This window comes from Mustelus asterias, chromosome 6 (assembly GCF_964213995.1).
Source record: "Mustelus asterias chromosome 6, sMusAst1.hap1.1, whole genome shotgun sequence".
Taxonomy (NCBI): domain Eukaryota; kingdom Metazoa; phylum Chordata; class Chondrichthyes; order Carcharhiniformes; family Triakidae; genus Mustelus; species Mustelus asterias.
The window spans coordinates 113,321,173-113,343,816 of record NC_135806.1 but is presented as its reverse complement, the minus strand read 5'-3'; the positions used below and the strand labels follow the sequence as shown (position 1 = coordinate 113,343,816).

The window sequence follows — 22,644 nt, the reverse complement described above, 5'->3', positions numbered from 1 at the left end:
ATGAAGGCAGTGCAAGGACTTTCAAAAGTTGTTGCAGTAAAATTTGTAGGATTAACAAGGAAGTAGCAGCAGGGCAACAAAGTTCGCCAAGGAATGGAAAACTGATGGGAGGTATGCAGTTGTGTTTTCCAGGATTCACTACTAGAATTGCTGCTGTGTTTGTACATTAATGACTTACGTTTACTGTTCTGGACCCAATTTCAAAAATTGCAAATGAGACAGAATTTGGGTGAGTAGTTAGGGGTGGGCGCACAATAGATGAAATCCAGTGCAGGAAAGTATGATGTGATAAATTATGGTAGAAAAAATAAGGAAAGACAATGCAAGATAAATGGTACACTTTTCAAGGATGTACAACAGGAAGAGAGATGTGAGGGCTTCGTGCACATATGTTCAAACATTGCATGGCAGATGAATAATGCAGCATATGCATTTTTTTCATGAGATGTGGGTGTTGCTAGCAAGGCCAGTGTCTGTTGTCCATCCCTAATTACCCCTGAACTGAGTTGCTTTCTAGGCAATTTCAGAGGGCAGTTAAGAGTCAACCACATTGCTTTGCTTTGGGTCTGGAGCCATATTTAGGCCAGAGCAGATAAGAACAGCCATAGCTGGAGTAAGCTGCTACTTTACAATTACTTTTACCTTTCCATTCAGAAAATTTTAAAGCTGCTTTATTGGATATTGATGACGTACAAATTGCGTGTATTGCAGTGGTTTTATGAACTCAGTTTTTTAAAAAAAGCTTCATCTTGCGTCTGCAGACTGGAGAGAAACTTCATGAACTTCAAGGCCATTCTAGACCAATTACAGCAATTGCTGTTTTTCCATCGGTGCATCGGTTACAGCCAGAAACTCGTCATCTCTTCACTGCCGCTTCTGATAAGACAGTCATTGTATCCTAATCTGTGGTCCGGAGGTGCATGATTATCCTGCTTAAGCACATTGCTGCTGTTCATTTAGTTTGGTTGAAATGTTTTCTGTTCCATTTATCTGTGCTCTGATCCATTTTCAAATTCCTAACAACACATTGAATTTACTATTTTGTTAGCGCCTGATTTGCAGTCTTATAGTTCAGGTTCACTTTGCCTTCCATGTTATTTCCAACTTTTTAAAAACACATTCAAGGGATGTGGGCATCACTAACTAGGCCAGTATTCATTGACCATCCCTAATTGCCCTTGAGAAACTAAAGTTTAAAGTTAAAGTTTATTTATTAGTGTCACAAGTAGGCTTACATTAACACTGCATGAAGTTACTGTGAAAGTCCCCTAGTCCCCACACTTCGGTCCCTGTTCGGGTACACTGAGGGAGAATTTGGCATGATCAGTGTACCTAACCAGCACATCTTTCGGACTGTGGGAGGAAACTGGAGCAGCCGGAGGAAACCCACGCAGATACGGGGAGAATGTGCAAATTCAACACAGTCGCCCAAGGCCGGAATTTAACCCAGGTCCCTGGCGCTGTGAGGCAGCAATGCTAATCACTGTGCCACCATGTAGTCCTGTTAAATGTTAACTTCTGTGCCACAAATTGTTCTTGAAGCAGAATTCATAAATTCCATGAAAGTTAATTAAGTAGTTTCATGAAAACTAATAATAGTAAAGAACGTGGAAAGCAAGCAGCAGAATGAGATTAGACAAGGTGATACGTGGAGGAAAACATCAATATATACCAGACCCAAGTGGCTTGTTTCTGTGCTAAAAGTCACTCTGTAAATTAATCAAGCAAGTTTGAGCTGATTGTCTTACAGCTTTTATATCGATAAACAATTAATTGTGCCAAACCAAACATCTCAATTCTTCGGGGTTTTGTGATTGTCAACATACTTAACGAGAGAGTGTAGATATAATGTGCTGCTTGTTCAAAGTATTCCCAATTATGTGTGGAAAGGATAGTCTTCAGAATGTTCTTGTCTTGTCAAATCTCCTAGCAACTAGGTCACTGTATAATGTCCCCTTTGGAGAAGCATCCTGAAACAACTCTGCTAATTTGTAAAAATGTTGTAACTTCAGAAAAGCCTGAAAGATGTTCTGGTGCTCAGTGACCTTGCATAAGGCATGATTATCCAGTTACACTGAACATGCAGCCTACGTGATTTTATTTTCTGTTGCTGGGTGGCTTTGTATCAACATGGGTTTGTTCCTAAATTGATAAGTGCATTGCTAAGCACGTTTGGGTGGACTGTGTCAGCAATTTCACTGCTGTAGCCTTCAGGGAAGTAAGACTGATGCAGTGGATCCCTGGGAAGTGAGATTTAATGTTTACTGTTTCAAAAAGAAAGGCAGTTCACTGATTCCAAATTTAATTTCATATGGTTTTTCCTTTATTGATGCAGCAAGATCTGGGATTTAAACACTGGCGCCCAAATCTATTTGTTGACAGAATTTCAGTCCTCTGTTAAGGTAAGAGAAAGGTTATCGGATTTATATTGATGGGTATAAAGCTCCATTATTTAAATGCATTTCTGGTTGAGTGGCTTCAGGTGAAACATTATAAACAAAAGTCAGTTTTTCTGAAAACAAAATGCTCAGTTACTGGAAATTTGAAATAAAAAAATCCTGGAAATGTTCAGCAGATCAAGCAGTACCTAATAAGAGGTCATTGGCCTGAATTGTTAATCCTACCTTCCTCTCTCTTCACAGATGCTGCCTGATCTGAGTTGTTTTCCAGAATTTTCTGGCTTTCCGGCATTTTTTCTTCAATATAGTGTCTTTCAGTGTTACCCACCTTGTGAAGTTCTCATCTCTTTAACATGATTTCGGTTTACCTCTTGCCAGTTCACCTTCATTACTATTTTTTTCCCTCTTGTGTTTCATTATATTCTCGGTGGAACTTTCTTTCACAACGACATCCTTTTCTCAGCAACTGCCTCTTAAGTTTGAATGAATCACAGAAAGACGTACAGCACAGAAGGAAGTCATTTGGCCAATCATGGCTGTGCTTGCTTAAAAATCAACTATCTAGCTGACGCCCAAATTCCAGCTCTTGGTTTGTATCCTTGTAAGTTCTGGCACCTCAAGTGCGTATCCAAGTATTTGAACAAGCCTAGCAGTAGCTTTAAATCTATCTCTCCTGGTTATTGAGCTCTCTGCTAAATGAACTAGGTTCTTTCTATCCACTCTGTGTAAGTCCCTCACAATTAATTAATGATTTAAACCACTCTGTTTCAAAGAAAAAAACCTGAGCCTACACAATTTTATCTCGCAGCTAAAATTCCTGACAACATGCTTGTAAATCTCCTCTGTACCTTCTCTGAGGCGTTCCTTCTTTAACGTGGTGACCAGGACTGATATGCAGTACTTAAGCTATGGACAAACTCATGTCTTATACAGATCTAGCATAACATCCCTGCTCTTGTATTCTATGTCTTGGCCGATAAAGGAAAATATCCCATATGCTGCCTTGACCACCTCATCTAACTTTCCCTCAGGGCTTTGTGAACATGCACTTCCAAGTTACTCTGCCATTTACTATGTGCTCCCTTGCCTTGTTTGACCTTCCAAAATTGAATTTCCTCCCATTCCTCCAGATTGAATTCCATTCATCATTTTTTCTATCCATCTAACCAGTCCATTGATATCTTCCTGCAACCATACACAGCTTTCTTCCTCATTGTCAACCACAGAGTCAATTTTTATATTATCTATAAACTTCTTAATCATGTCCACTACAGTCCAGTCTATATCATTATATAGCACAGACAGCAAGGGACCCAGTACTGAGTCCTGCAGGACCTCACTGGAAGAGCCTTCCAGTCACAAAAGCTCTCATTGGCCATAACCCTCTGCTTCCCATTTCTAAGTCAATTCTGGATCCAGCTTGCCACTTTCCCTTGGATCCCATGAGCTTTTAAATTTCTGATTGGTATGCCATGTGTAGACTATGTCAAACGTGTGTGGCTCTCATTGACCCTCATCGTGACCACCTTAAAACAAATCAATCAAGTTAGTTAGCCACAGTCGTCCCTTAAAATAGCCATGTCTCTGTCCTTGATTTAATCTGTGCTTTTCAATGTTACAATTTGTACTCTTCCTTAGATTATTTTCCAGGAATCTGCCCACACAAAGATTCGGTTGACTGGCCTGTTGTTACTCAGGCTCAGGTTATCTCTTCCTCCTTTTTAAAACAATAGTACAATGTCAGCAGCCCTCTAGAACCATGCCTGTAGGCAGAGAGGATTGGAAATGATGCTCAAAGTTTCCGTTATTTTTTCCCTTGCTTCCCGTGGCCTGGGATATATTTCATCCGGGCCTGGTGATTTATCCACTTTCAAGAATGTTAACTGCCTTCATATTTTCTCTCAGCTGTTTATCTCATCCATTATTTCACTCTCCCATTTGACCAAAATATCTGATTGTCTCCCATTTTTGTAAAGACACACACAGTATTCGTTAAGAACCACACCCACATCCTTCATCTTCACACACAACTTAGCTTTTTAGTATCTAATTGGCCTTATTCGTTATTCTCCTGTTCTTTATGTATAAAAGTATCTTGGGGTTCTTTGAATTTTACTTGCTCTTTTTACTTCTCTAATTTGCTTTTTAATTTTACCCTTGCATTTTTTCGATTCCATTGGCCACTAGATTTGAGAGTCCTGTCCTTCTTTTCTTTCTGGGAATATATTTGTTTTGAATCCTTCTTAGCTTTTTGAATGCCTCACACTCTGGCACTGATTTACCTTTAGGTAGCTGTTTCTTGTCCACTTTTGGCATGTTATGTCTCAACTTGGTGAAATTGGCCTATCACCAGTTTACAACTTTTACTCTTGGGCTAATCTTATCCTTTTCCATAACGACACAAAATCTAACTGAATTATGATCATTGCCACTAAAATGCTTTCCTGCTGATCCCCCTTTTACCTGCTCAGATTCCTTCCCTAAAACTAAGTACTAGACTAGCTCCTTCTCTTATTGGACTTGCTTCCAACCTGCTAAAAGCAATCCTTTGAATTCTGTTACCCTCTATATCTTTTACACTGATCGTATTCTAGTTAATATTCGGGTAGTTGAAATCCCCTTTGACTGCCTTTTATGTAATTCTCAACAATTTATCTACATATTTGCTTTTCTATCTGAGTGCCAGCAGTGTGATAGAAACAGAAGCTAGAAGCAGGAGTAGCCATTTGATTTTTTTGAGCCTGCTCCACCATTCATTTTGATTATGGCTGATCATCAAATTCAATATCGTGATTTTTTTCCCCCCCACCCTTCCCTCCCATATCTCTTGATCCCTTTAGCACCAAGAGCTATATCTAATTTCTTCTTGAAATGAGACAATGTTTTGGCCTCCGCTACTTTCTGTGGTAGTGAATTCCACATATTCATCCCCTCTGAGTGAAGAAATTTCTTCTCACCTCAGTTTAAAAGGTTTACCCCTTATCCTCAAACTATGACCCCTAGTTCTGGACTCCCCCACCATTGGGAACATTCTTTCTGAAATTACCTTGACTAACCCTGTTAGAATTTTATAAATTTCTGAGACCCCCTCTCACTCTTCTAAACTCCAGTAAATATAATCCTAACCAATTTAGTCTCTCATATGACAGACCTGCCATCCAAGGAATTAGCCTGGCAAATCTACGCTGTACTCCTTCTATGGTAAGGTCGTCCTTCCTCGGATAAGGACACCAAAACTGCACACACTACTCCAGGTGTGGCCTCACCAACACCCTATACAATTGCAGCAAAACATCCCTATCCCTATACTCAAATCCTCTCACGATGAAGGCTAACATACCATTTGCCTTTACTGCCTGCTGTACCTGCATGCTTACCTTCAGCGACTGATGCACAAGGACACCAAGGTCTCGCTGAGTATCAATCTCTTAATTTACACCAGTTTAAGTAATAATCTGTCTTCCTATTATTGCTACCAAAGTGGAATAATCTCACAGTTAGCCACATTATACTGCACCTGCCATGCATGTGCCCCCACACAGCCTGTCAAATTACATTGAAGCATCTCTGCATCCTCACAGCTCAGCCTCCCAACCAACTTTGTTTCACCTGCAAATTTGGAGTCATCGAGGTTTACAGCATGGAAACAGGCCCTTTGGCCCAACTTGTCCATGCTGCCCAGTTTTTACCATTAAGCTAGTTCTAATTGCCCGCGTTTGGCCCATATTCTTCTATACCAGTCTTACCCATGTAACTGTCTAAATGCTTTTTAAAAGACAAAATTGTACCCGCCTCAGCTACTACCTCTGGTAGTCCGTTCTAGATACTCACCACCCTCTGTGTGGAAAAATTGCCCCTCTGAACCCTTTTGGATCTCTCCCCTCTCACCTTAAACCTATGCCCTCTCGTTTTAGACTTTCCTACCTTTGGGAAAAGATGTTAACTATCTACCTCATGTACGTCCCTCATTATTTTATAGACCTCTATAAGATCAATCCTAAGCCTCCTACACTCCAGGGAAAGAATCCCAGTCTATCCAGCCTCTCCTTGTAACCCAAACCATCAAGTTCCAGTAGCATTCCAGTAAATCTTTTCTGCACTTTTTCTAGTTTAACAACATCCTGTTGACCAGAACTGTACACAGCATTCCAAGTGTGGCCTTCCAATGTCTTTTCCAACTTCAACAAGATGTCTCAACTCCTGAATTCAATATTCTGACCAATGAAACCAAGCATGCCGAATGCCTTTTTCACCACCCTGTCCACCTGTGACTCCACTTTCAAGGAGCCATGAACTTGTATCCCTAGATCTCTTTGTTCTATAACTCTCCCCAACGCCCTACCTTTAAGTCCATGCTGACTTTGTCTGATTATACCACTGCCTTCCAAATGCTGAGTTATGAAATCCTTGATAATGGATTCTAGCAACTTCCCCAGTACCAACGTCACTGGTCTATAGTTCCCTGCTTTCTGTCTACCTCCTTGGCTCCTTTTTTGTTGCTCAGTTCAACCCATGTGGCCTTATTTGATGCTGCTCCCAGCATATCTTCCATCCTCACAGCTCTGTTTCTTTGACTAATATTTTTACCCCATCCTGCCATTTTTTCCCCTCCCTCTCTATCTGAGAATCCTGTAACCAGCAACGTTGAGTTACCATTCCTGCTGTTTAAATTTTAGTTATAGCTATGATGTCATTCTTCCAAGTATTTATCTGTGCTTTCTGCTCTTATTCATTAGACCCCTTCCATTGAAGTACATACCACCAATTATTGAACAACCCTATAGACAATTACTGTTACTAAGGAGGTGGTGCTTGGTAGACTAATAGGACTGAAGGTAGACAAGTCCCCGGGCCCGGATGGAATGCATCCCAGGGTACTGAAAGAAATGGCTGAGGTAATAGCAGATGCGTTAGTAGTAATTTATCAAAATTCGCTGGACTCTGGGGTAGTGCCGGCTGACTGGAAAACAGCTACTGTTACGCCGCTGTTTAAAAAAGGAAGTAGACAAAAGGCGGGTAACTACAGGCCGGTTAGCTTAACGTCCGTAGTTGGGAAGATGCTAGAGTCCATTATTAAAGAGGAAATAACAGAGCACCTGAATAAGAATGGTTCGATCAAGCAGACGCAGCATGGATTCATGAAGGGAAAGTCGTGTTTGACGAATCTACTGGACTTTTATGAAGATGTCACTAGTGCGGTTGACAGAGGGGAACCGGTGGATGTGGTGTTTTTAGATTTCCAGAAGGCGTTCGATAAGGCGCCTCACAAAAGGTTGCTGCAGAAGATTGGGGTACACGGAGTTAGGGGTAAGGTGTTGGCGTGGATTGGGGATTGGCTATCTAACAGGAAGCAGAGAGTTGGGATAAATGGGTGCTTTTCTGGTTGGCAGTTGGTGACCAGTGGCGTGCCGCAGGGATCGGTGCTGGGGCCTCAATTGTTTACCATTTACATAGATGATCTGGAGGAGGGGACTGAATGTAGGGTATTCAAGTTTGCTGATGACACGAAGGTGAGTGGGAAAGCGAATTGCGTGGAGGACGCGGAAAGTCTGCAGAGAGATTTGGATAGGCTGAGCGAGTGGGCGAGGATCTGGCAGATGGAATATAACGTTAGCAAATGTGAGGTTATCCACTTTGTAATAAATAATAGTAAATTGGAATATTATTTAAATGGGGAAAAATTACATCGTGCGACTGTGCAGAGGGACCTGGGGGTCCTTGTGCACGAATCGCAAAAACTCAGTCTGCAGGTGCAGCAGGTGATCAAGAAGGCGAATGGAATGTTGGCCTTTATCGCGAGGGGGATAGAATATAAAAGCAGGGAGGTCTTGCTGCAACTGTACAAGGCACTGGTGAGGCCGCAACTGGAGTACTGTGTGCAGTTTTGGTCCCCTTATTTGCGAAAGGATATATTGGCCTTGGAGGGAGTGCAGAGAAGGTTCACCAGGTTGATACCGGAGATGAGGGGTATAGTTTATGAGGAGAGATTAAACAGATTGGGTCTGTACTCGTTGGAGTTTAGAAGGATGAGGGGTGATCTTATAGAGACATATAAGATAATGAAGGGGCTGGATAGGGTAGAGGTGGAGAGGTTCTTTTCACTTAGAAGGGAAACCAGAACTAGAGGGCACAGCCTCAAAATAAGGGGGGGGCCGGTTCAGAACAGAGTTGAGGGGGAACTTCTTCTCTCAGAGGGTAGTGAATCTCTGGAATTCTCTGCCCATTGAAGTGGTGGAGGCTTCCTCGTTGAATATGCTTAAATCACGGGTAGATAGTTTTCTGATCGATAAGGGAATTAGGGGATATGGGGAGCAGGCGGGTAAGTGGAACTGATTCGCTTCAGATCAGCCATGATCTTGTTGAATGGCGGGGCAGGCTCGAAGGGCCAGATGGCCTACTCCTGCTCCTATTTCTTATGTTCTTATGTAACCCCTATGTCTATTTGCTAGCCTTTGTTTCTTTGACCTTCCATATCACTAATTTTCTACTTTCTATTTCTAGCTTTGTTTCTCTCCCTTCTGGGTCTATGCCCAGGTTCCAACCCTGCTGCTAAGTAATTTTAAACTCCCCCAATAGCACTAGCAAACCTCCCTGTCAAGACATTGGTCCTTGCTGTGTTGAATTGCAACCAGTCTGGCTTGTGCAGATCCCTCAAAACTGGTCCTAATGCCCTAGGAGTCTAACGTTTTCCCTGCTGTACCATCTCAATTGGAATCCCTGTGGAATGAGTACTATCCTCCTGTTAATGTATACTCTAGTACTTGGCACCATCTGGAAATGACTAACCTTGAAGTCCTCTTTAAAATTTCTTCCCTAGCTTCCTGAAATCTGTCTACAGGACCTGATTCCTCTTCCTGTCTATGTTATTGGTATCGATATGGACCCTTGTCTTTAGCTGCTCAACACCCCACCACCAATCCCCGCATCAGAATGTTTGGCAGTTCCTCAGTGACAACTTTGACCCTGGCACAAGGAGGGAATATTTTATCCTTGAAATATGCTTGCAGGTGCAGAAGTGTCTGTATGTTCCCCTAACAGTTGAATCTCTTCATTGCTATCCTCTGTAAGAAGTTTCCTAGAGTTCCCACATGGTGCAGGATATACATTCCATGGGACTGTGGTGACCACCCATGCCTCTTCATCAGACTAAATTTAACAATTAATTACTTGTTTTAAGCAAAAACTTACCAGCTACTTCCTTTTTCTTTCACTTTTAATATTCTTCACCTCATTCAATGATGTGTTACCTCTGCGTGATGCTTTGCCCTTGAACTCCTTCAAATCTGCGCTTGTTACCTCTGGGCTCTCCAACTGAGGCCTGCTCACAGGGCCTTGAATTTTTTATCCTCTCTAACCGCTCTGCTGCTCTGCCCCTCAATTCTTTCAGGCCTATGCTTCATACTCCCCCACTCTTTTTGTGACTCATTCCACAGGGATTCCAGTTGAAATTCTACCCCATCTGTTGCTGTCTGTGATCACAGATCACTGTGCAATTCAGTGTTACTCTGATCACTACTGACAGCACTCCATGAGATTCATCCTTTCCAATTATGTACTGCCACATCCATGCCCTTGACATTTCTCTTCAGGACTGACTCACTTTATTTCCAACTTGTTCTGGCACTCAGATTCATTTTGCGCTTTAAGGAAAGTCCCTTTTTCTTCTTTTCAAATGTCAAGAACGGCAAGCTTTTTTTTTCTGCTAACAAAAGGGCATAGAGCCTAAAACACCAAATGTTACATTCCTCTCTCCACAAGTATTGCCTGAGCTGCTTAGTGTTAACAGCAGTTTCTGCTAATATTTTTCTGGTTTATTGGCCTGGGTTTGCAGTGATCTCAAATTTTGCTCATAAAATCACAAAAATGACCACACAGCAGATGGCCATTCTGCCCTTTGCAGCTGCATTGCTGCTAGCTCTTCAATTGAATAGTCTCAAAGAGCAAAGAAAATTACAGCACAGGAATAGGCCTTTCGGCCCTCCAAGCCACCACCGACCATGCTGCCCGACTGAACTGAAACCCCCGACCTTTCCAGGGTTCATATCCTGTCATTCCCATCCTATTCATGTATTTGTCAAGATGCCCCTTAAAAGTCGCTATTGTATCTGCTTCCACTACTTCCCCTGGCAGAGAGTTTCAGGCACCCACCACCCTCTGTGTAAAAAAAAAATTTGCCTACATCTCCTTTAAGCCTTGCCCCTCACATCTTAAACCTATGCCTCCTAGTAATTGACTCTTCCACCCTGGGAAAAAGCTTCTGACTGTCCACTCTGCATGCCCCTCATAATCTTGTAGACTTCTATCAGGAATCAGGTCTCTTCTAATCCCAGTTATTATTGCAGTTGGTTGAAAGAATGGCGCATTAAAGTCAATGACTCAAGGATTTAATGTTCATATATTGTTTCCCTCTACCCCCCTCCTGTATTGGACAGACTGAAGTAGCAGAAAGTTCCCAGGCTGAATATCAGTTTAGGGACATGGCTAGAAATTTGGTTTTAGATTTAATTTTGAAGCTATATTTCAGTAAAATTGCTTTATGTCATATATCTACAAGGCATAAGTAGGAGTGTGATGGAATACTTTCCATTTCCTGGATGAGTGCAGCTCCAACAACACTCAATAAATTTGAGGCCATCCAGGAGAAATCAGCCCACTTTATTGGCATCTATCACCTTCAGCATTCACTCCTGTTGCCACTGATGTACATTGGCCACAGTGTGTACTATGTACAAGATGAACTACAGCAACATACCAAGTTTCCTTCGACAGCACCTTCCAAACCTGTGACCTCAACCACCTAGAAGGACCAGGGCAACAGATGCATGGGAACACCACCACCTGTAAGTTCCCCTCCAAGACACAGACCATCTTGACTTGGAACTATATTGTGGTTCCTTCTCTGTCACTGGGTCAATGTCCTAGAACCCTCTTCCTAACAACAGTGTGGGTATACCTACACTACATGAACTGCAGTGGTTCAAAAAGGCGCATACCACCACTTTGTCAAGGACAATTAAGGATGGGCAATAAATGCTGGCCTAGCCAGTGAAGCCCACATCCCCCGAAAGAATAATTAAAAAAAAAAAGTTGTGCAAGGATAAATCCACTACAGACTAAAGTGCTAAAATTCATTCTGTTTGTAACGTTATTGTTTGGTTTATTTTGACAGTGTCTGATGATTATTGAAAGACTTGGTGTGTGGCTGTCTGGAGGGGATAAAGTATGTACTTGGAACTGTCAAGCAGAATTGCTCTGTAAAACAGCTTGCTTTAAAGATGCAGGTATTTGAAAATATTGCTGTTATTCAGACATTCCCTTATATATTTCACTTTTTATGGCAAATATATTCCTTTCCAAGATAATCTTTCAAGAAACTTGGCTTGATAGAATTGTTTCGTAGCACCAATTTTACATGGAAAGATGTAGTATGAAGCTATATTAACCTATTGTTATACCAATAACAACAGCTTACATTTATATAGGACATTTCACAAATGTTGGAAGGTATTTAACAAATGATATCAATAAAAACATTTTTGAAATTTTGTAAACTCAGACCTATAAGGAGAAATCAAGAAAGATGAGCAAAAGCTTGATCAAAGGGGTAGATTTTTAAGAGTATGTTAAATGGAAGGAAAGGCAGAGGGAGATTTGGGGAGGGAATCCAGAGCTTGGGTTCAAGGCAGTTGAAAGCACAGCTGCCCATTGTAGAGTGACTGACATCAGCGATGCTCAGGAGGTTAGAATTGGGGATATTTCAATGGCTTTTACAGTTGGAGGAGGCTACACTAATCAGGAAGGGTGAGGCCATAGAGGGAATTGAGAACAAGAATGAAGATTTTAAAACTGAAGGTTGGCAAACTCGGGGCACAGAACCCTACACTTTGCCACCGACTGCCTTCCCCAACCTGGTGAACCAGGACTACCCCATGTTGAACACCACTGGAAATTGTACTGAGGGTAGCAAAGTGCATAGAATTAGTAGTTGTGGGCTTTTAATATCCATCACCAAGTGTGGCTTTGTAGCACCAAGGGCTTGTTTATGAAGGACACATTTGTCAGATTGAGAGAACCAACAAGAGGCAAAAATCCTACTTGACTTTGTACTTGCCAATCTGCCTGTTGCAGATATATCTGTCCATGCCAGTGATAGTAGGAGTGACCACTTCACAACCCTTGTGGCGATGAGTCCCATCTTGGCACTGAGGAAACACTCCATCGTGTTGTGTGGCATTAACACCGTGTGAAAGGATGAGAAAACAAGGTTCAGTTGGGTCCATTGAGGGTTACAAGTTAGCAAGGAATGAGCTGAAAAAAGAGCTTAGGAGAGCTAGGAGGGGGCATGAGAAGTCCTTGGCGAGTCGGATCAAGGAAAACCCCAAGGCTTTTTACTCTTATGTGAGGAATAAAAGAATGACCAGGGTGAGGTTAGGGCCGGTCAAGGACAGTAATGGAAACTTGTGCATGGAATCAGAAGAGATAGAGGCAATGAATGAATACTTTTCTTCATGTTCACCAAGGAGAGGGCCCATGTTTTTGAGGATGAGAGTGTGATACAGGCTGATAGGCTGGAGGAGGCCGATGTTCTGAGGGAAGATGTATTAGCAATTTTGAAAAACCTGAAGGTCGATAAGTCCCCTGGGCCAGATGAGATATATCCTAGGATTCTTTGGGAGGCAAGGGATGAGATTGCAGAGCCTTTGGCTTCGATCTTTGGGTCCTCACTGTCCACGGGGAAAGTGCCAGAGGACTGGATAGTGCCAGAGGACTGGAGAGTGGCGAATGTTGTTCCTCTGTTCAAGAAAGGAAATAGGAATGACCCTGGCAATTATAGGCCTGTTAGTTTTACTTCGGTGGTCGGTAAGTTAATGGAAAAGGTCCTGAGGGATAGGATTTCCATCCATTTAGAAAGATGCAGCTTAATCCGGGATCGTCAACACGGATTCGTGAAGGGTAAGTCTTGCCTCACAAATTTGATTGAATTTTTTGAGGAGATAACTAAGTGTGTCAATGAAGGTAGAGCAGTTGATGTCATATACATGCATTTTAGTAAGGCATTTGATAAGGTCCCCCATGGTCGGCTCATGAAGAATGTAAGGTGTGGGATAGAGGGAAATTTGGCCGATTGGATAAGTAACTGGCTATCTCATAGAAGACAGAGGGTGGTGGTGGATGGAAAATTTTCAGACTGGAGACCAGTTTCCAGCGGTGTACCAGAGGGATCAGTGCTGGGTCCTCTGCTATTTGTGATTTTTATCAATGACTTGGAGGAGGGGTTGAAGGGTGGATCAGTAAATTTGCAGATGACACCAAGATTGGTGGAGTAGTGGATGAGGTGGAGTTCTGTTGTAGGCTGCAAAGAGACATTGATAGGATGCAGAGCTGAGCCGAAAAATGGCACATGGAGTTTAACCCTGATAAGTGCGAGGTGATTCATTTTGGTAGGACAAATTTGAATGCGGATTACAGGGTCAAAGGTAGGATTCTGAGGAATGTGGAGAAACAGAGAGATCTTGGGATTCATATCCACAGATCTCTGAAGGTTGCCACTCGAGTGGATAGAGCCGTGAAGAAGGCCTATAGTGTGTTAGCATTTATTAACAGGGGCTTTGAATTTAAGAGCCGTGGGGTTATGCTGCAACTGTACAGGACCTTGGTGAGACCACATTTGGAATATTGTGTGCAGTTCTGGTCACCTCGCTATAAGAAGGATGTGGGAGCACTGGAAAGAGTGCAAAGGAGATTTACCAGGATGCTGCCTGGTTTGGAGGGTAGGTCTTATGAGGAAAGGTTGAGAGAGCTAGGGCTTTTCTCTTTAGAGCAGAGGAGGTTGAGAGGCGACTTACTAGAGGTTTATAAGATGATGAGGGGGATAGATAGAGTGGACGTTCAGGGACTATTTCCTCGGGTGGATGTAGCTGTTACTAGAGGGCATAACTATAAGGTTCGTTGTGGAAGATATAGGAGGGATGTACGAGGTAGGTTCTTTACGCAGAGAGTGGTTGGGGTGTGGAATGGATTGCCTGCTGTGATAGTGGAGTCGGACACTTTAGGAACTTTCAAGCGGTTATTGGATAGGCACATGGAGCACACTAGAATGATGGGGAGTGGGATAGCTTGATCTTGGTTTCGGAAAAGGTTCGGCACAACATCGAGGGCCAAAGGGCCTGTACTGTGCTGTACTGTTCTATGTTCTATGAAATATGGTAGATTCAGAACAGATCTAGCAGTTCAAAATCCATGAAATGCTATGTGCCATTAGCACCAACAAAATTGCATCAGCCAGAATGTGTAAACTGATGGTTTGGCATATCCTTCACTCTACCATTATCATCAGGCCAGGGGATCAATCTGAGCTCAATTAGGAGTGCAAGGGAGCATGCCAGAAGCAGCAGCAGGCATACCTAAAAATGAAATGCCTATCTGATGAAGCTGCAACAATGGACTACTTGCCTATAAATAATGGAAAAGATCAAAGCTATGCAGTTCTGCTGCATGCAGTTGGCATTGGTGGGCAACTAACCAGAGGAGAAGGCTTCACAAACATGATGGGGAAACCAGTGTGCCAGTGCAAAAGACCAGCTTTAAAGTTTACAACAATCTTCAGCCAGAAGTGCCAGTGGATGATCCATCTCTGCCCAAACCTGAAGCCCCAGCATCACAACTGCCAGTCTTCAACCAATTCGATTCACTCTACTTGCTATCAAGAAGTGGCTGGAGGCCTGACAACATTCCACCTGAAGACTTATGCTCCAAAACTAGCTGTGCCACTTGCTAAACTGTTCCAGTACAGCTATGATACTGGCATCTATGTGACAATGTACAAAATGCCCAAATGTAGTAGTATCTGCGTCTACTACCCTGAAAGATATCCTCGGTACGTTTAAAGAGTACTTGGATATGCAAATGAAATGCCATAATGTACAAGGCTATGGACAAGTGTTGGAAAGTGGGATTAGGCAAGATGGTTACTTGTTGGCCGGCATGGTCAAATGGCTTCCCTAAGAGCCATTGCCTGGCACTTGTGTGGCACAAATGTCACATGCCACTTGTCACATGAAATGTCACATGAAAATGATTGTGCCTAAGACCTATCTTGAGAAACTCCTATAGTGATGTCCCAGGATTGAGATAATTGACATCCAACAACTACATCCATCTTCCATTGTACTACGTATGACTCCAACCAGTGGAGAGTCCCTCCAGCTCTTCCACCGCTATTGACTTGGGCTCCTTGATGCCACACTTAGTCAAATGCTGTCTTGAAATCATAGGCAGTTACTCTCACCTCATGAATTCAGCTCTTCTGTCTAAGCTTGGGCCAAGGTTTCAATGAGGTCTGGAACCAAGCAGCCCTGTTGTAATCGAAGTTGAGCAATAGTGAGCAGGTTATTAAGTGCCACTTGGATAGCACCATCAACAACACCTTCCATCACTTTGTGGATGATTAAGACTGATGGGACGATAATTGGCCAGATTGTATTTGAAAAATAAAAATTCCTCTAATTCCTCAGGAAGTGTCAGGCAATGGCCATCTGCAACAAGAGAGAATCTAACCATCACCTCTTGATGTCCAACAGCATTGCCATCGCTGGTTTTTTCTATCATCCCCATCCTAAGGAGGAATTAATTCGTACTTTGCTTCAATCCTCATAAAGGAAGACATGAATAATGTACCAGAAGTTCTGAGAGAAACAAGTTTTAGTGAGGAGCTGAAGGAAATCAAAATTAGTAGAGAAATGGTTTTGGGGAAATTGGTGGGATTGAAGGTGGATAAACCTCTAGGTCCTGATAATCTTCATCCCAGAGTTCTTAAGGAAATAGCGCTGGAAATGGATCCATTGGTGGTTATTCTCCAAAGTTCTTTGGACTCTGGACTGGTTCCTACAGATTGGAGGATAGCTAATGGAAACCTGCTATTCAAAAAGGGAGGTAGAGAGAAAACAGGGAACTATAGGCCAGTGAGCCTAACGCTGGTACTGGGGATATTGCTCGAGTCTATGAGCAACGATTTTATAATTCAGCATTTGGAAGGCAGTAGTATAATTCAACAAAGTCAGCATGGATTTACAAAGGGGAAATCACGCTTGACGAATCTATTGCAATTCTTTGAGGATATAACTAGCAAAGTTGACCGAGGAGAATCAGTGGATGTGGTTTAGACTTTCAGAAGGCTTTCGACAAGGTCTCACATAACAGACTACTGTGTAAAGTTAAAGCACATGTGATTGCAGGTAATGTGTTGAGATGGATAGTTGTGTGATTTCAAGAAGAAATTAGATATAGTTCTTGGGGCTAAAGGGATCAAGGGATATGGGGGGGGGAAGAGGGGATCAAGATATTGAATTCGATGATCAAGCCTGATCAAAATGAATGGCGGAGCAGGCTCGAAGGGCCGATGGTCTACTCCTGCTTCTAGTTCCTATGTTTTTCAGGGGCTTACCATTGACCAGAAACTTAACTGGACCAGCCACATAAACACTATGATTACAAGGATAGGCCAGAGGCTGGGATTTCTGTGGTGTAACTCGCTCCCTTACTGCCCAAAGCTTGTTCACATCTAAAAGGCACAAGTCAAGACTGTGATGGAAGCACCAACAACACTCTAATCTCCTCATAATCCAGGACAAAGCAGCCCACTTGGTTGGCACTTCATCCATCGCCTTAAACATTCACTCCCTCCACCACTGGAGCATAGTGTGTACCAACTAGAAGATGCACTGCAGCAACTCTGAGAGCTTTCTTGGAGAACACTTTCCAAACCCCTGACCACCTCCATCAAGAGGGACGAGGGCAGCAGTCACAAGAGAGCACCAACCCCTGCAGGTTTCTGTTGAAGACATTTACCAGGCAGACTTTGAAATCCACTGCTGCTGGATCAAAATCCTCACATTGTGGATGTACCAGCATGATATGCAGCAATTCAGGAAGATGCCTCATCATCATCCTCTCAGGGCAATTAGGAATGGGCAGCAAATGCTGGCCTAATCGAAGAAACTCGCATTCCATAAATGAATGAAAAAACAAAGGTGATGGGTGAGTCAGATTTGGAATGAGTTAATATACAAACAGCTAAGTTTTGGATGAGTGGAATGAGTTCATGTAGAATGGAAAATGGGAGTTTGGCAATGAGAGCATTGAAATAGTTAAATCTACAGTTAACAAATAAACAAATGGAGGAATTGAGCAGTAGATGACTTGAGGGAATCCCCGAGTATAGTGATGTTACAGAAGTGAAAACCAAAGACAATGGCAGGATTTTACTCTCCCCTCTGCAACATGTTTCGTGGTGTCAGGAGGCAGCGTGGCGCTAGCTGGCAGTGGGATCTTGTAGCCCTGCCATTGTGAACGAGGTTTCCTGTTGAATACACCCTTTGCCACTGGGAAATTTGTGGCAGGCGTGCGCTGTCGGTGGGACCATAACATCCTGCTGCCATGAATGGCATCAAGATTTTGGCACATGGCTTTAGTCTTTCCACTATTCAATTCGGAGGCTGTTTCTACTCCGATATTGGATGTTAGCCAAACAGAGATAGTTGAGGGTTCAAGGTGTTGGTAGTGAGATAGAACTAAGTGTTGTTCCACATACATTCTTGGTGGGTTTTGGGATAGTATCACTGAGAGGTAGCACGCAGATGAGAAATAGGAAAGGACCAAGGCTAGATCTTAGAAAGAAGAAGATATTTTGGAACCCTGGGTAGCTTGGACAGCCGATTGTTCCCCGTTGCATTTTCCATGGCAAAACGTGGCCAGTCAGTTGATTTGTGAACTGGTCAACACACTTTTCTCCTGGAGTATAATTTGTTAGGATTGTTTAAAATTTGGCTTTCTTGTGTTTGTCCTGATGAGTGCAAGACAGAATATTAGCAACATGGCTTTCTTTTCAACAATATTCGAGTTCTTTACTACCAAGTGACATTTTATCTGCCACCTAGCACATTTAAACATGACTCTAAGATAACTCTTTCTATCTGTTCTTATATTTTTTAAACAGATGTAAGCTCAATGATAGAAATACCAAAAAACAGCATTGCTGCAGTGGTCAGGAAGGATGTAGGTAAGACTTTTACTAAAGTTGCACAAGTACATTCGGAATTGCATTTTTATTTGACGTTCTAACTTGAAAATTATTCATATTAATTCAAAATTATTCTTGCTAGGGAAATTGGTTATGCTTTTGCTGTGTTGCATTTTTAAAATTGATCTAAATGAGATAGTTTAATATTACTGTACTTTGCAATTTTCAGTTATTTTCAAGCTGGTACCATTGTCGTCGGAAACTGAAACTTGGGAAATTATTGAGATGAGGAGACTGTCGAACCATGAAGATGATATTAGAGCACTAATCACTGTAAATGGTAAATTAGTTTTGTTTCACTGGGGGTTATGTGATTTGGTTGCATTGATGGTTCATTCCTCAGCTGGAGGTGCATGTAAGTTTGATGCAATACTTTTCCTGGGGTGCAGAAAGTAACCCAGAGCCATGCACTATAGAATGTACAAAATACAGAGGCAAACCCTTAAAACAAACATTATTAAGGTAAACCTTACACTGGGATGGGGCTATAATGAGGTCAGGAACCAATTGATTTTGGCGGAACCCCAACTGAGCATTGACTATTTATAGTGGAAGGAAATGATGTGCAAAGAATGTCAAGGTTTGCAGTGGAATCTGAGGCAGTAGCAGTGTTAAACTTGTGAAGTTGTTGTTGCATGGATTGATTCAAGGAATTTTGCCTTGATTGCTGCTCAAGGGTACCCTACGCTGAGGGCAATGATGCTCCATATTGGAGGCACAGCCACAATGAACACAGAACTTGGATATGGTTACTGGAGAAGACTAAGATCCCGCTACTTAAGACTAACCAATTTGTAGTATGTGCAGGTCACTGAAGCTACAAAATGTATCCTATCAATCTGATAATCACGTGTGTGTTGAATTTTGACAGTCTTCCACTTTCATTGCCATGTTACATATGCTCACATATATCTGACACCCTTCATTTTGGGGACTGAAGCACTTTCCAACTGCTCAGTTAGAAAGAAGATAAGTGTTGAACAATGTCGCCTTTTTGATGCATATGCGGCCAGTGCAGTTTCAGTGCTGGCTGAGTCTCGAGTTAACATAAAATTTAAGGGCAGTGGTAATACTGTGTACCACTGACAACACTTTCCCTATATTGCAGGATCATCATGGTGCCCTTGCTGTTTTTGGTAAGGTTCTGTTCTCTTGACCTGGAGAAAACAGGAGCAGTTATTCTGTATAATTGGTAAGTTAGGTGTGCAAGGATTGCAGAATAGTATGGTGCCTGCTAATCTTCCTGACATGTTTCTATTCATCTTCAAGACTTGCACAACCTCTGCTATAAAGTTGAGCTGCCTTAAAAAAACAGTGTATCTGCCCCTAGCCCCATTCTCAGTCTATGGACTACTCCCATCCTTGTCTTCCTTCCCCTGCTATTCATGATTTCAACACAAACCGATTCTACATCACGATCCACTGCCTTTATATCACAACTCAGCACTGCTGTGAAACCTTCCTTGACTAACAATACCACACCACCTCCTTTTCCCCTTTGGCCTGTTTTTTTGGATAAGCCGCTAGCCACCCAACTTCCATTCCTGGCTCTTGTGCTATCTTTTATTATAAATGGTTCTCTCTCAGGTACTATCAAAACTGCAGTCATTACCACTCCTTAAAAACACTAGTTGAGGCCGGCGTGTACAATTGCTCAAATCTTGAACTCTTTGTCGCTTCTTAAATCCATGGCTATTTTACCTGCATCTCCATGTTTGAACCTCTCCAGTCAGGTTTCTGACCGAGCCACAGCAGCAGAATGGCCCTAACTAATATTACAAATGTAACTTTGACGACAGTCAATTATCCCTCTCCTCCTCTTTTTGTTTGACTACAACAGAGAGATCTTGGGGTTCATATCCACAGATCTCTAAAGGTTGCCACTCAAGTGGATAGAGCTGTGAAGAAGGCCTATAGTGTGTTAGCTTTTATTAACAGGGGGTTGGAGTTTAAGAGCCGTGGGGTTATGCTGCAACTGTACAGGACCTTGGTGAGACCACATTTGTAATATTGTGTGCAGTTCTGGTCACCTCACTATAGGAAGGATGTGGAAGCGCTGGAAAGAGTGCAGAGGAGATTTACCAGGATGCTGCCTGGTTTGGAGGGTAGGTCTTATGAGGAAAGGTTGCGGGAGCTAGGGCTGTTCTCTCTGGAGCGGAGGAGGCTGAGGGGAGACTTAATAGAGGTTTATAAAATGATGAAGGGGATAGATAGAGTGAACGTTCAAAGACTATTTCCTCGGGTGGATGGAGCTATTACAAGGGGGCATAACTATAGGGTTCGTGGTGGGAGATACAGGAAGGATATCAGAGGTAGGTTCTTTACGCAGAGAGTGGTTGGGGTGTGGAATGGACTGCCTGCGGTGATAGTGGAGTCAGACACTTTAGGAACATTTAAGCGGTTATTGGATAGGCAAATGGAGCACACCAGGATGATAGGGAGTGGGATAGCTTGATCTTGGTTTCAGATAAAGCTCGGCACAACATTGTGGGCCGAAGGGCCTGTTCTGTGCTGTACTGTTCTATGTTCTACACCTTCCTCCTTCAATAGCTTTCTTCCATTGCCCATCCCAATGGAATTATGATTTCATTCCATTATTCATGATCCTACCAAGAACATTTCTAGCAATGTCATCCTTTTCCACCTTCTGCTGTTAGCTCTGGAGTATCTGTATTGATGGTTCCCTTATCTACACAATGTCACTTTGTGACATCAACAGCAAACATTCAGTCAGCTTGCAATGTACACTGACATCAGCTCTAATTCGTCACCCCTCCTCTCGACCCTTCCATACTCTCCGTGTCAGAGAGCTTGTCTGATATCCAGCCTCAGTTAACCATTGGGAAGGTTGAAACCTTTGGCCTTTGACACAAACTCTATAGCTACTTCATAGATTTCAGCTATCGTTCCAGCCATCGGCTGAACCAGTCTATTCACAATCTCACCATCAAATTCAGCTCTGATAAGTTACTGATTTCATATCCTCTCTATCACAAAGACTACTTGCATATGTGCTGATCCTTCTCTGCTCTTACTGAAGCTCATTTGCTACTCCAACACTCATCATATTTTTTGACTATTTCAGTGTTTTTTTGTTTGTCCCTCTGTCTTTGAACATCCAGTTTTCTTTGGCAGTTGCTGAGTATATTCAAGACAGAGATCGCTGGATTTTTGGATACTAAGGGAATTGAGGGATATCGGGATAATGTGGGAAGGAGGAATTGAGATAAAAGATTAGCCAGAAACTTAAGCTCATCTTTAAACCATACAGCTTAGGTCCTATCTTATATGTAGTCCCGATCAACCATTACCTCTTTCCTCACTGAGCAATATTGGATTTTGGACCCCCATACCTTAAATTTAGAATCATATACTCTAGATCTTCTGTTCCTTTGTCTCTGAGTACTTCCCCTCTCTAGAACTTTGGTTGCTCTGAGATTGGTCTCTTATCCCTAGAGGAGAATGATTTCAGTACCATGAAAAATTAACTTGATGATGTGTCTTCGTACTATCTATAGTTTAGGTGGTTAGAGTCATGGCTGCCTTCTTTGGAAAATGTCTAAATTTAATAAAAACTGACAAAGCGCTATTGAGGGAATTGGATTTGTTCACGACTTGTAATGATTTCTGTTGGTAATCTGAAGATAAACTTTAAAATTTTCTAGATGTAAATTTCCTCTACTGAACCTCGGGTGGAGACTACAATTTGTTTCTGCTGTAATGTTGCTGATTTCTGTTGTTGCTGATTTTAGCAGCAGGATCCAAGGGTCGGCACGGTAGCATAGTGGTTAGCGCTGCTGCTTCACAGCGCCGGGGACCTGGGTACGATTCCCGGCTTTGGTCACTGTCTGTGTGGAATTTGCACGTTCTCCCTGTGTCTGTGTGGGTTTCCTTCAGGTGCTTCGGTTTCCTCCCACATCTGGAAAGACGTGCTGGTTAGGTGCATTGACCCGCACAGGTGCTGGAGTGTGGCAACTGGAGGAATTTCACAGTAACTGCATTGCAGTTTTAATGTAAGCCTTACTTGTGATTAATAAGTAAATAAACTTTACTTTAAGGATTTGTAGAATTCCTGTTAAGATCATGGGTTTTCAGAAGAATTCAACCTTGTGTACCAAGTGTGCAGGAGGGCATTCCAGGAGCAGTACCAAGCATACCTAACAATGA

At 42.5% G+C, this 22,644-nt stretch overlaps 1 protein-coding gene across 2 annotated transcripts in view; it reads left to right on the top strand.

Annotated features, from left to right (window-relative positions):
• wdr41 (WD repeat domain 41) overlaps positions 1 to 22,644 on the top strand; it is a 62,721-nt gene that overhangs the window by 28,833 nt on the left and 11,244 nt on the right. The window contains exons 5-9 of one of the 2 annotated variants that reach the window (XM_078214957.1): positions 762 to 893; positions 2,340 to 2,402; positions 11,569 to 11,680; positions 18,394 to 18,456; positions 18,647 to 18,757. In XM_078214957.1, the coding sequence (XP_078071083.1) occupies positions 762 to 893; positions 2,340 to 2,402; positions 11,569 to 11,680; positions 18,394 to 18,456; positions 18,647 to 18,757 (481 nt within the window). Of the gene's footprint in view, positions 1 to 761; positions 894 to 2,335; positions 2,403 to 11,568; positions 11,681 to 18,393; positions 18,457 to 18,646; positions 18,758 to 22,644 lie in introns of both variants that reach the window. The other variant, XM_078214958.1, reaches the window with a different exon arrangement.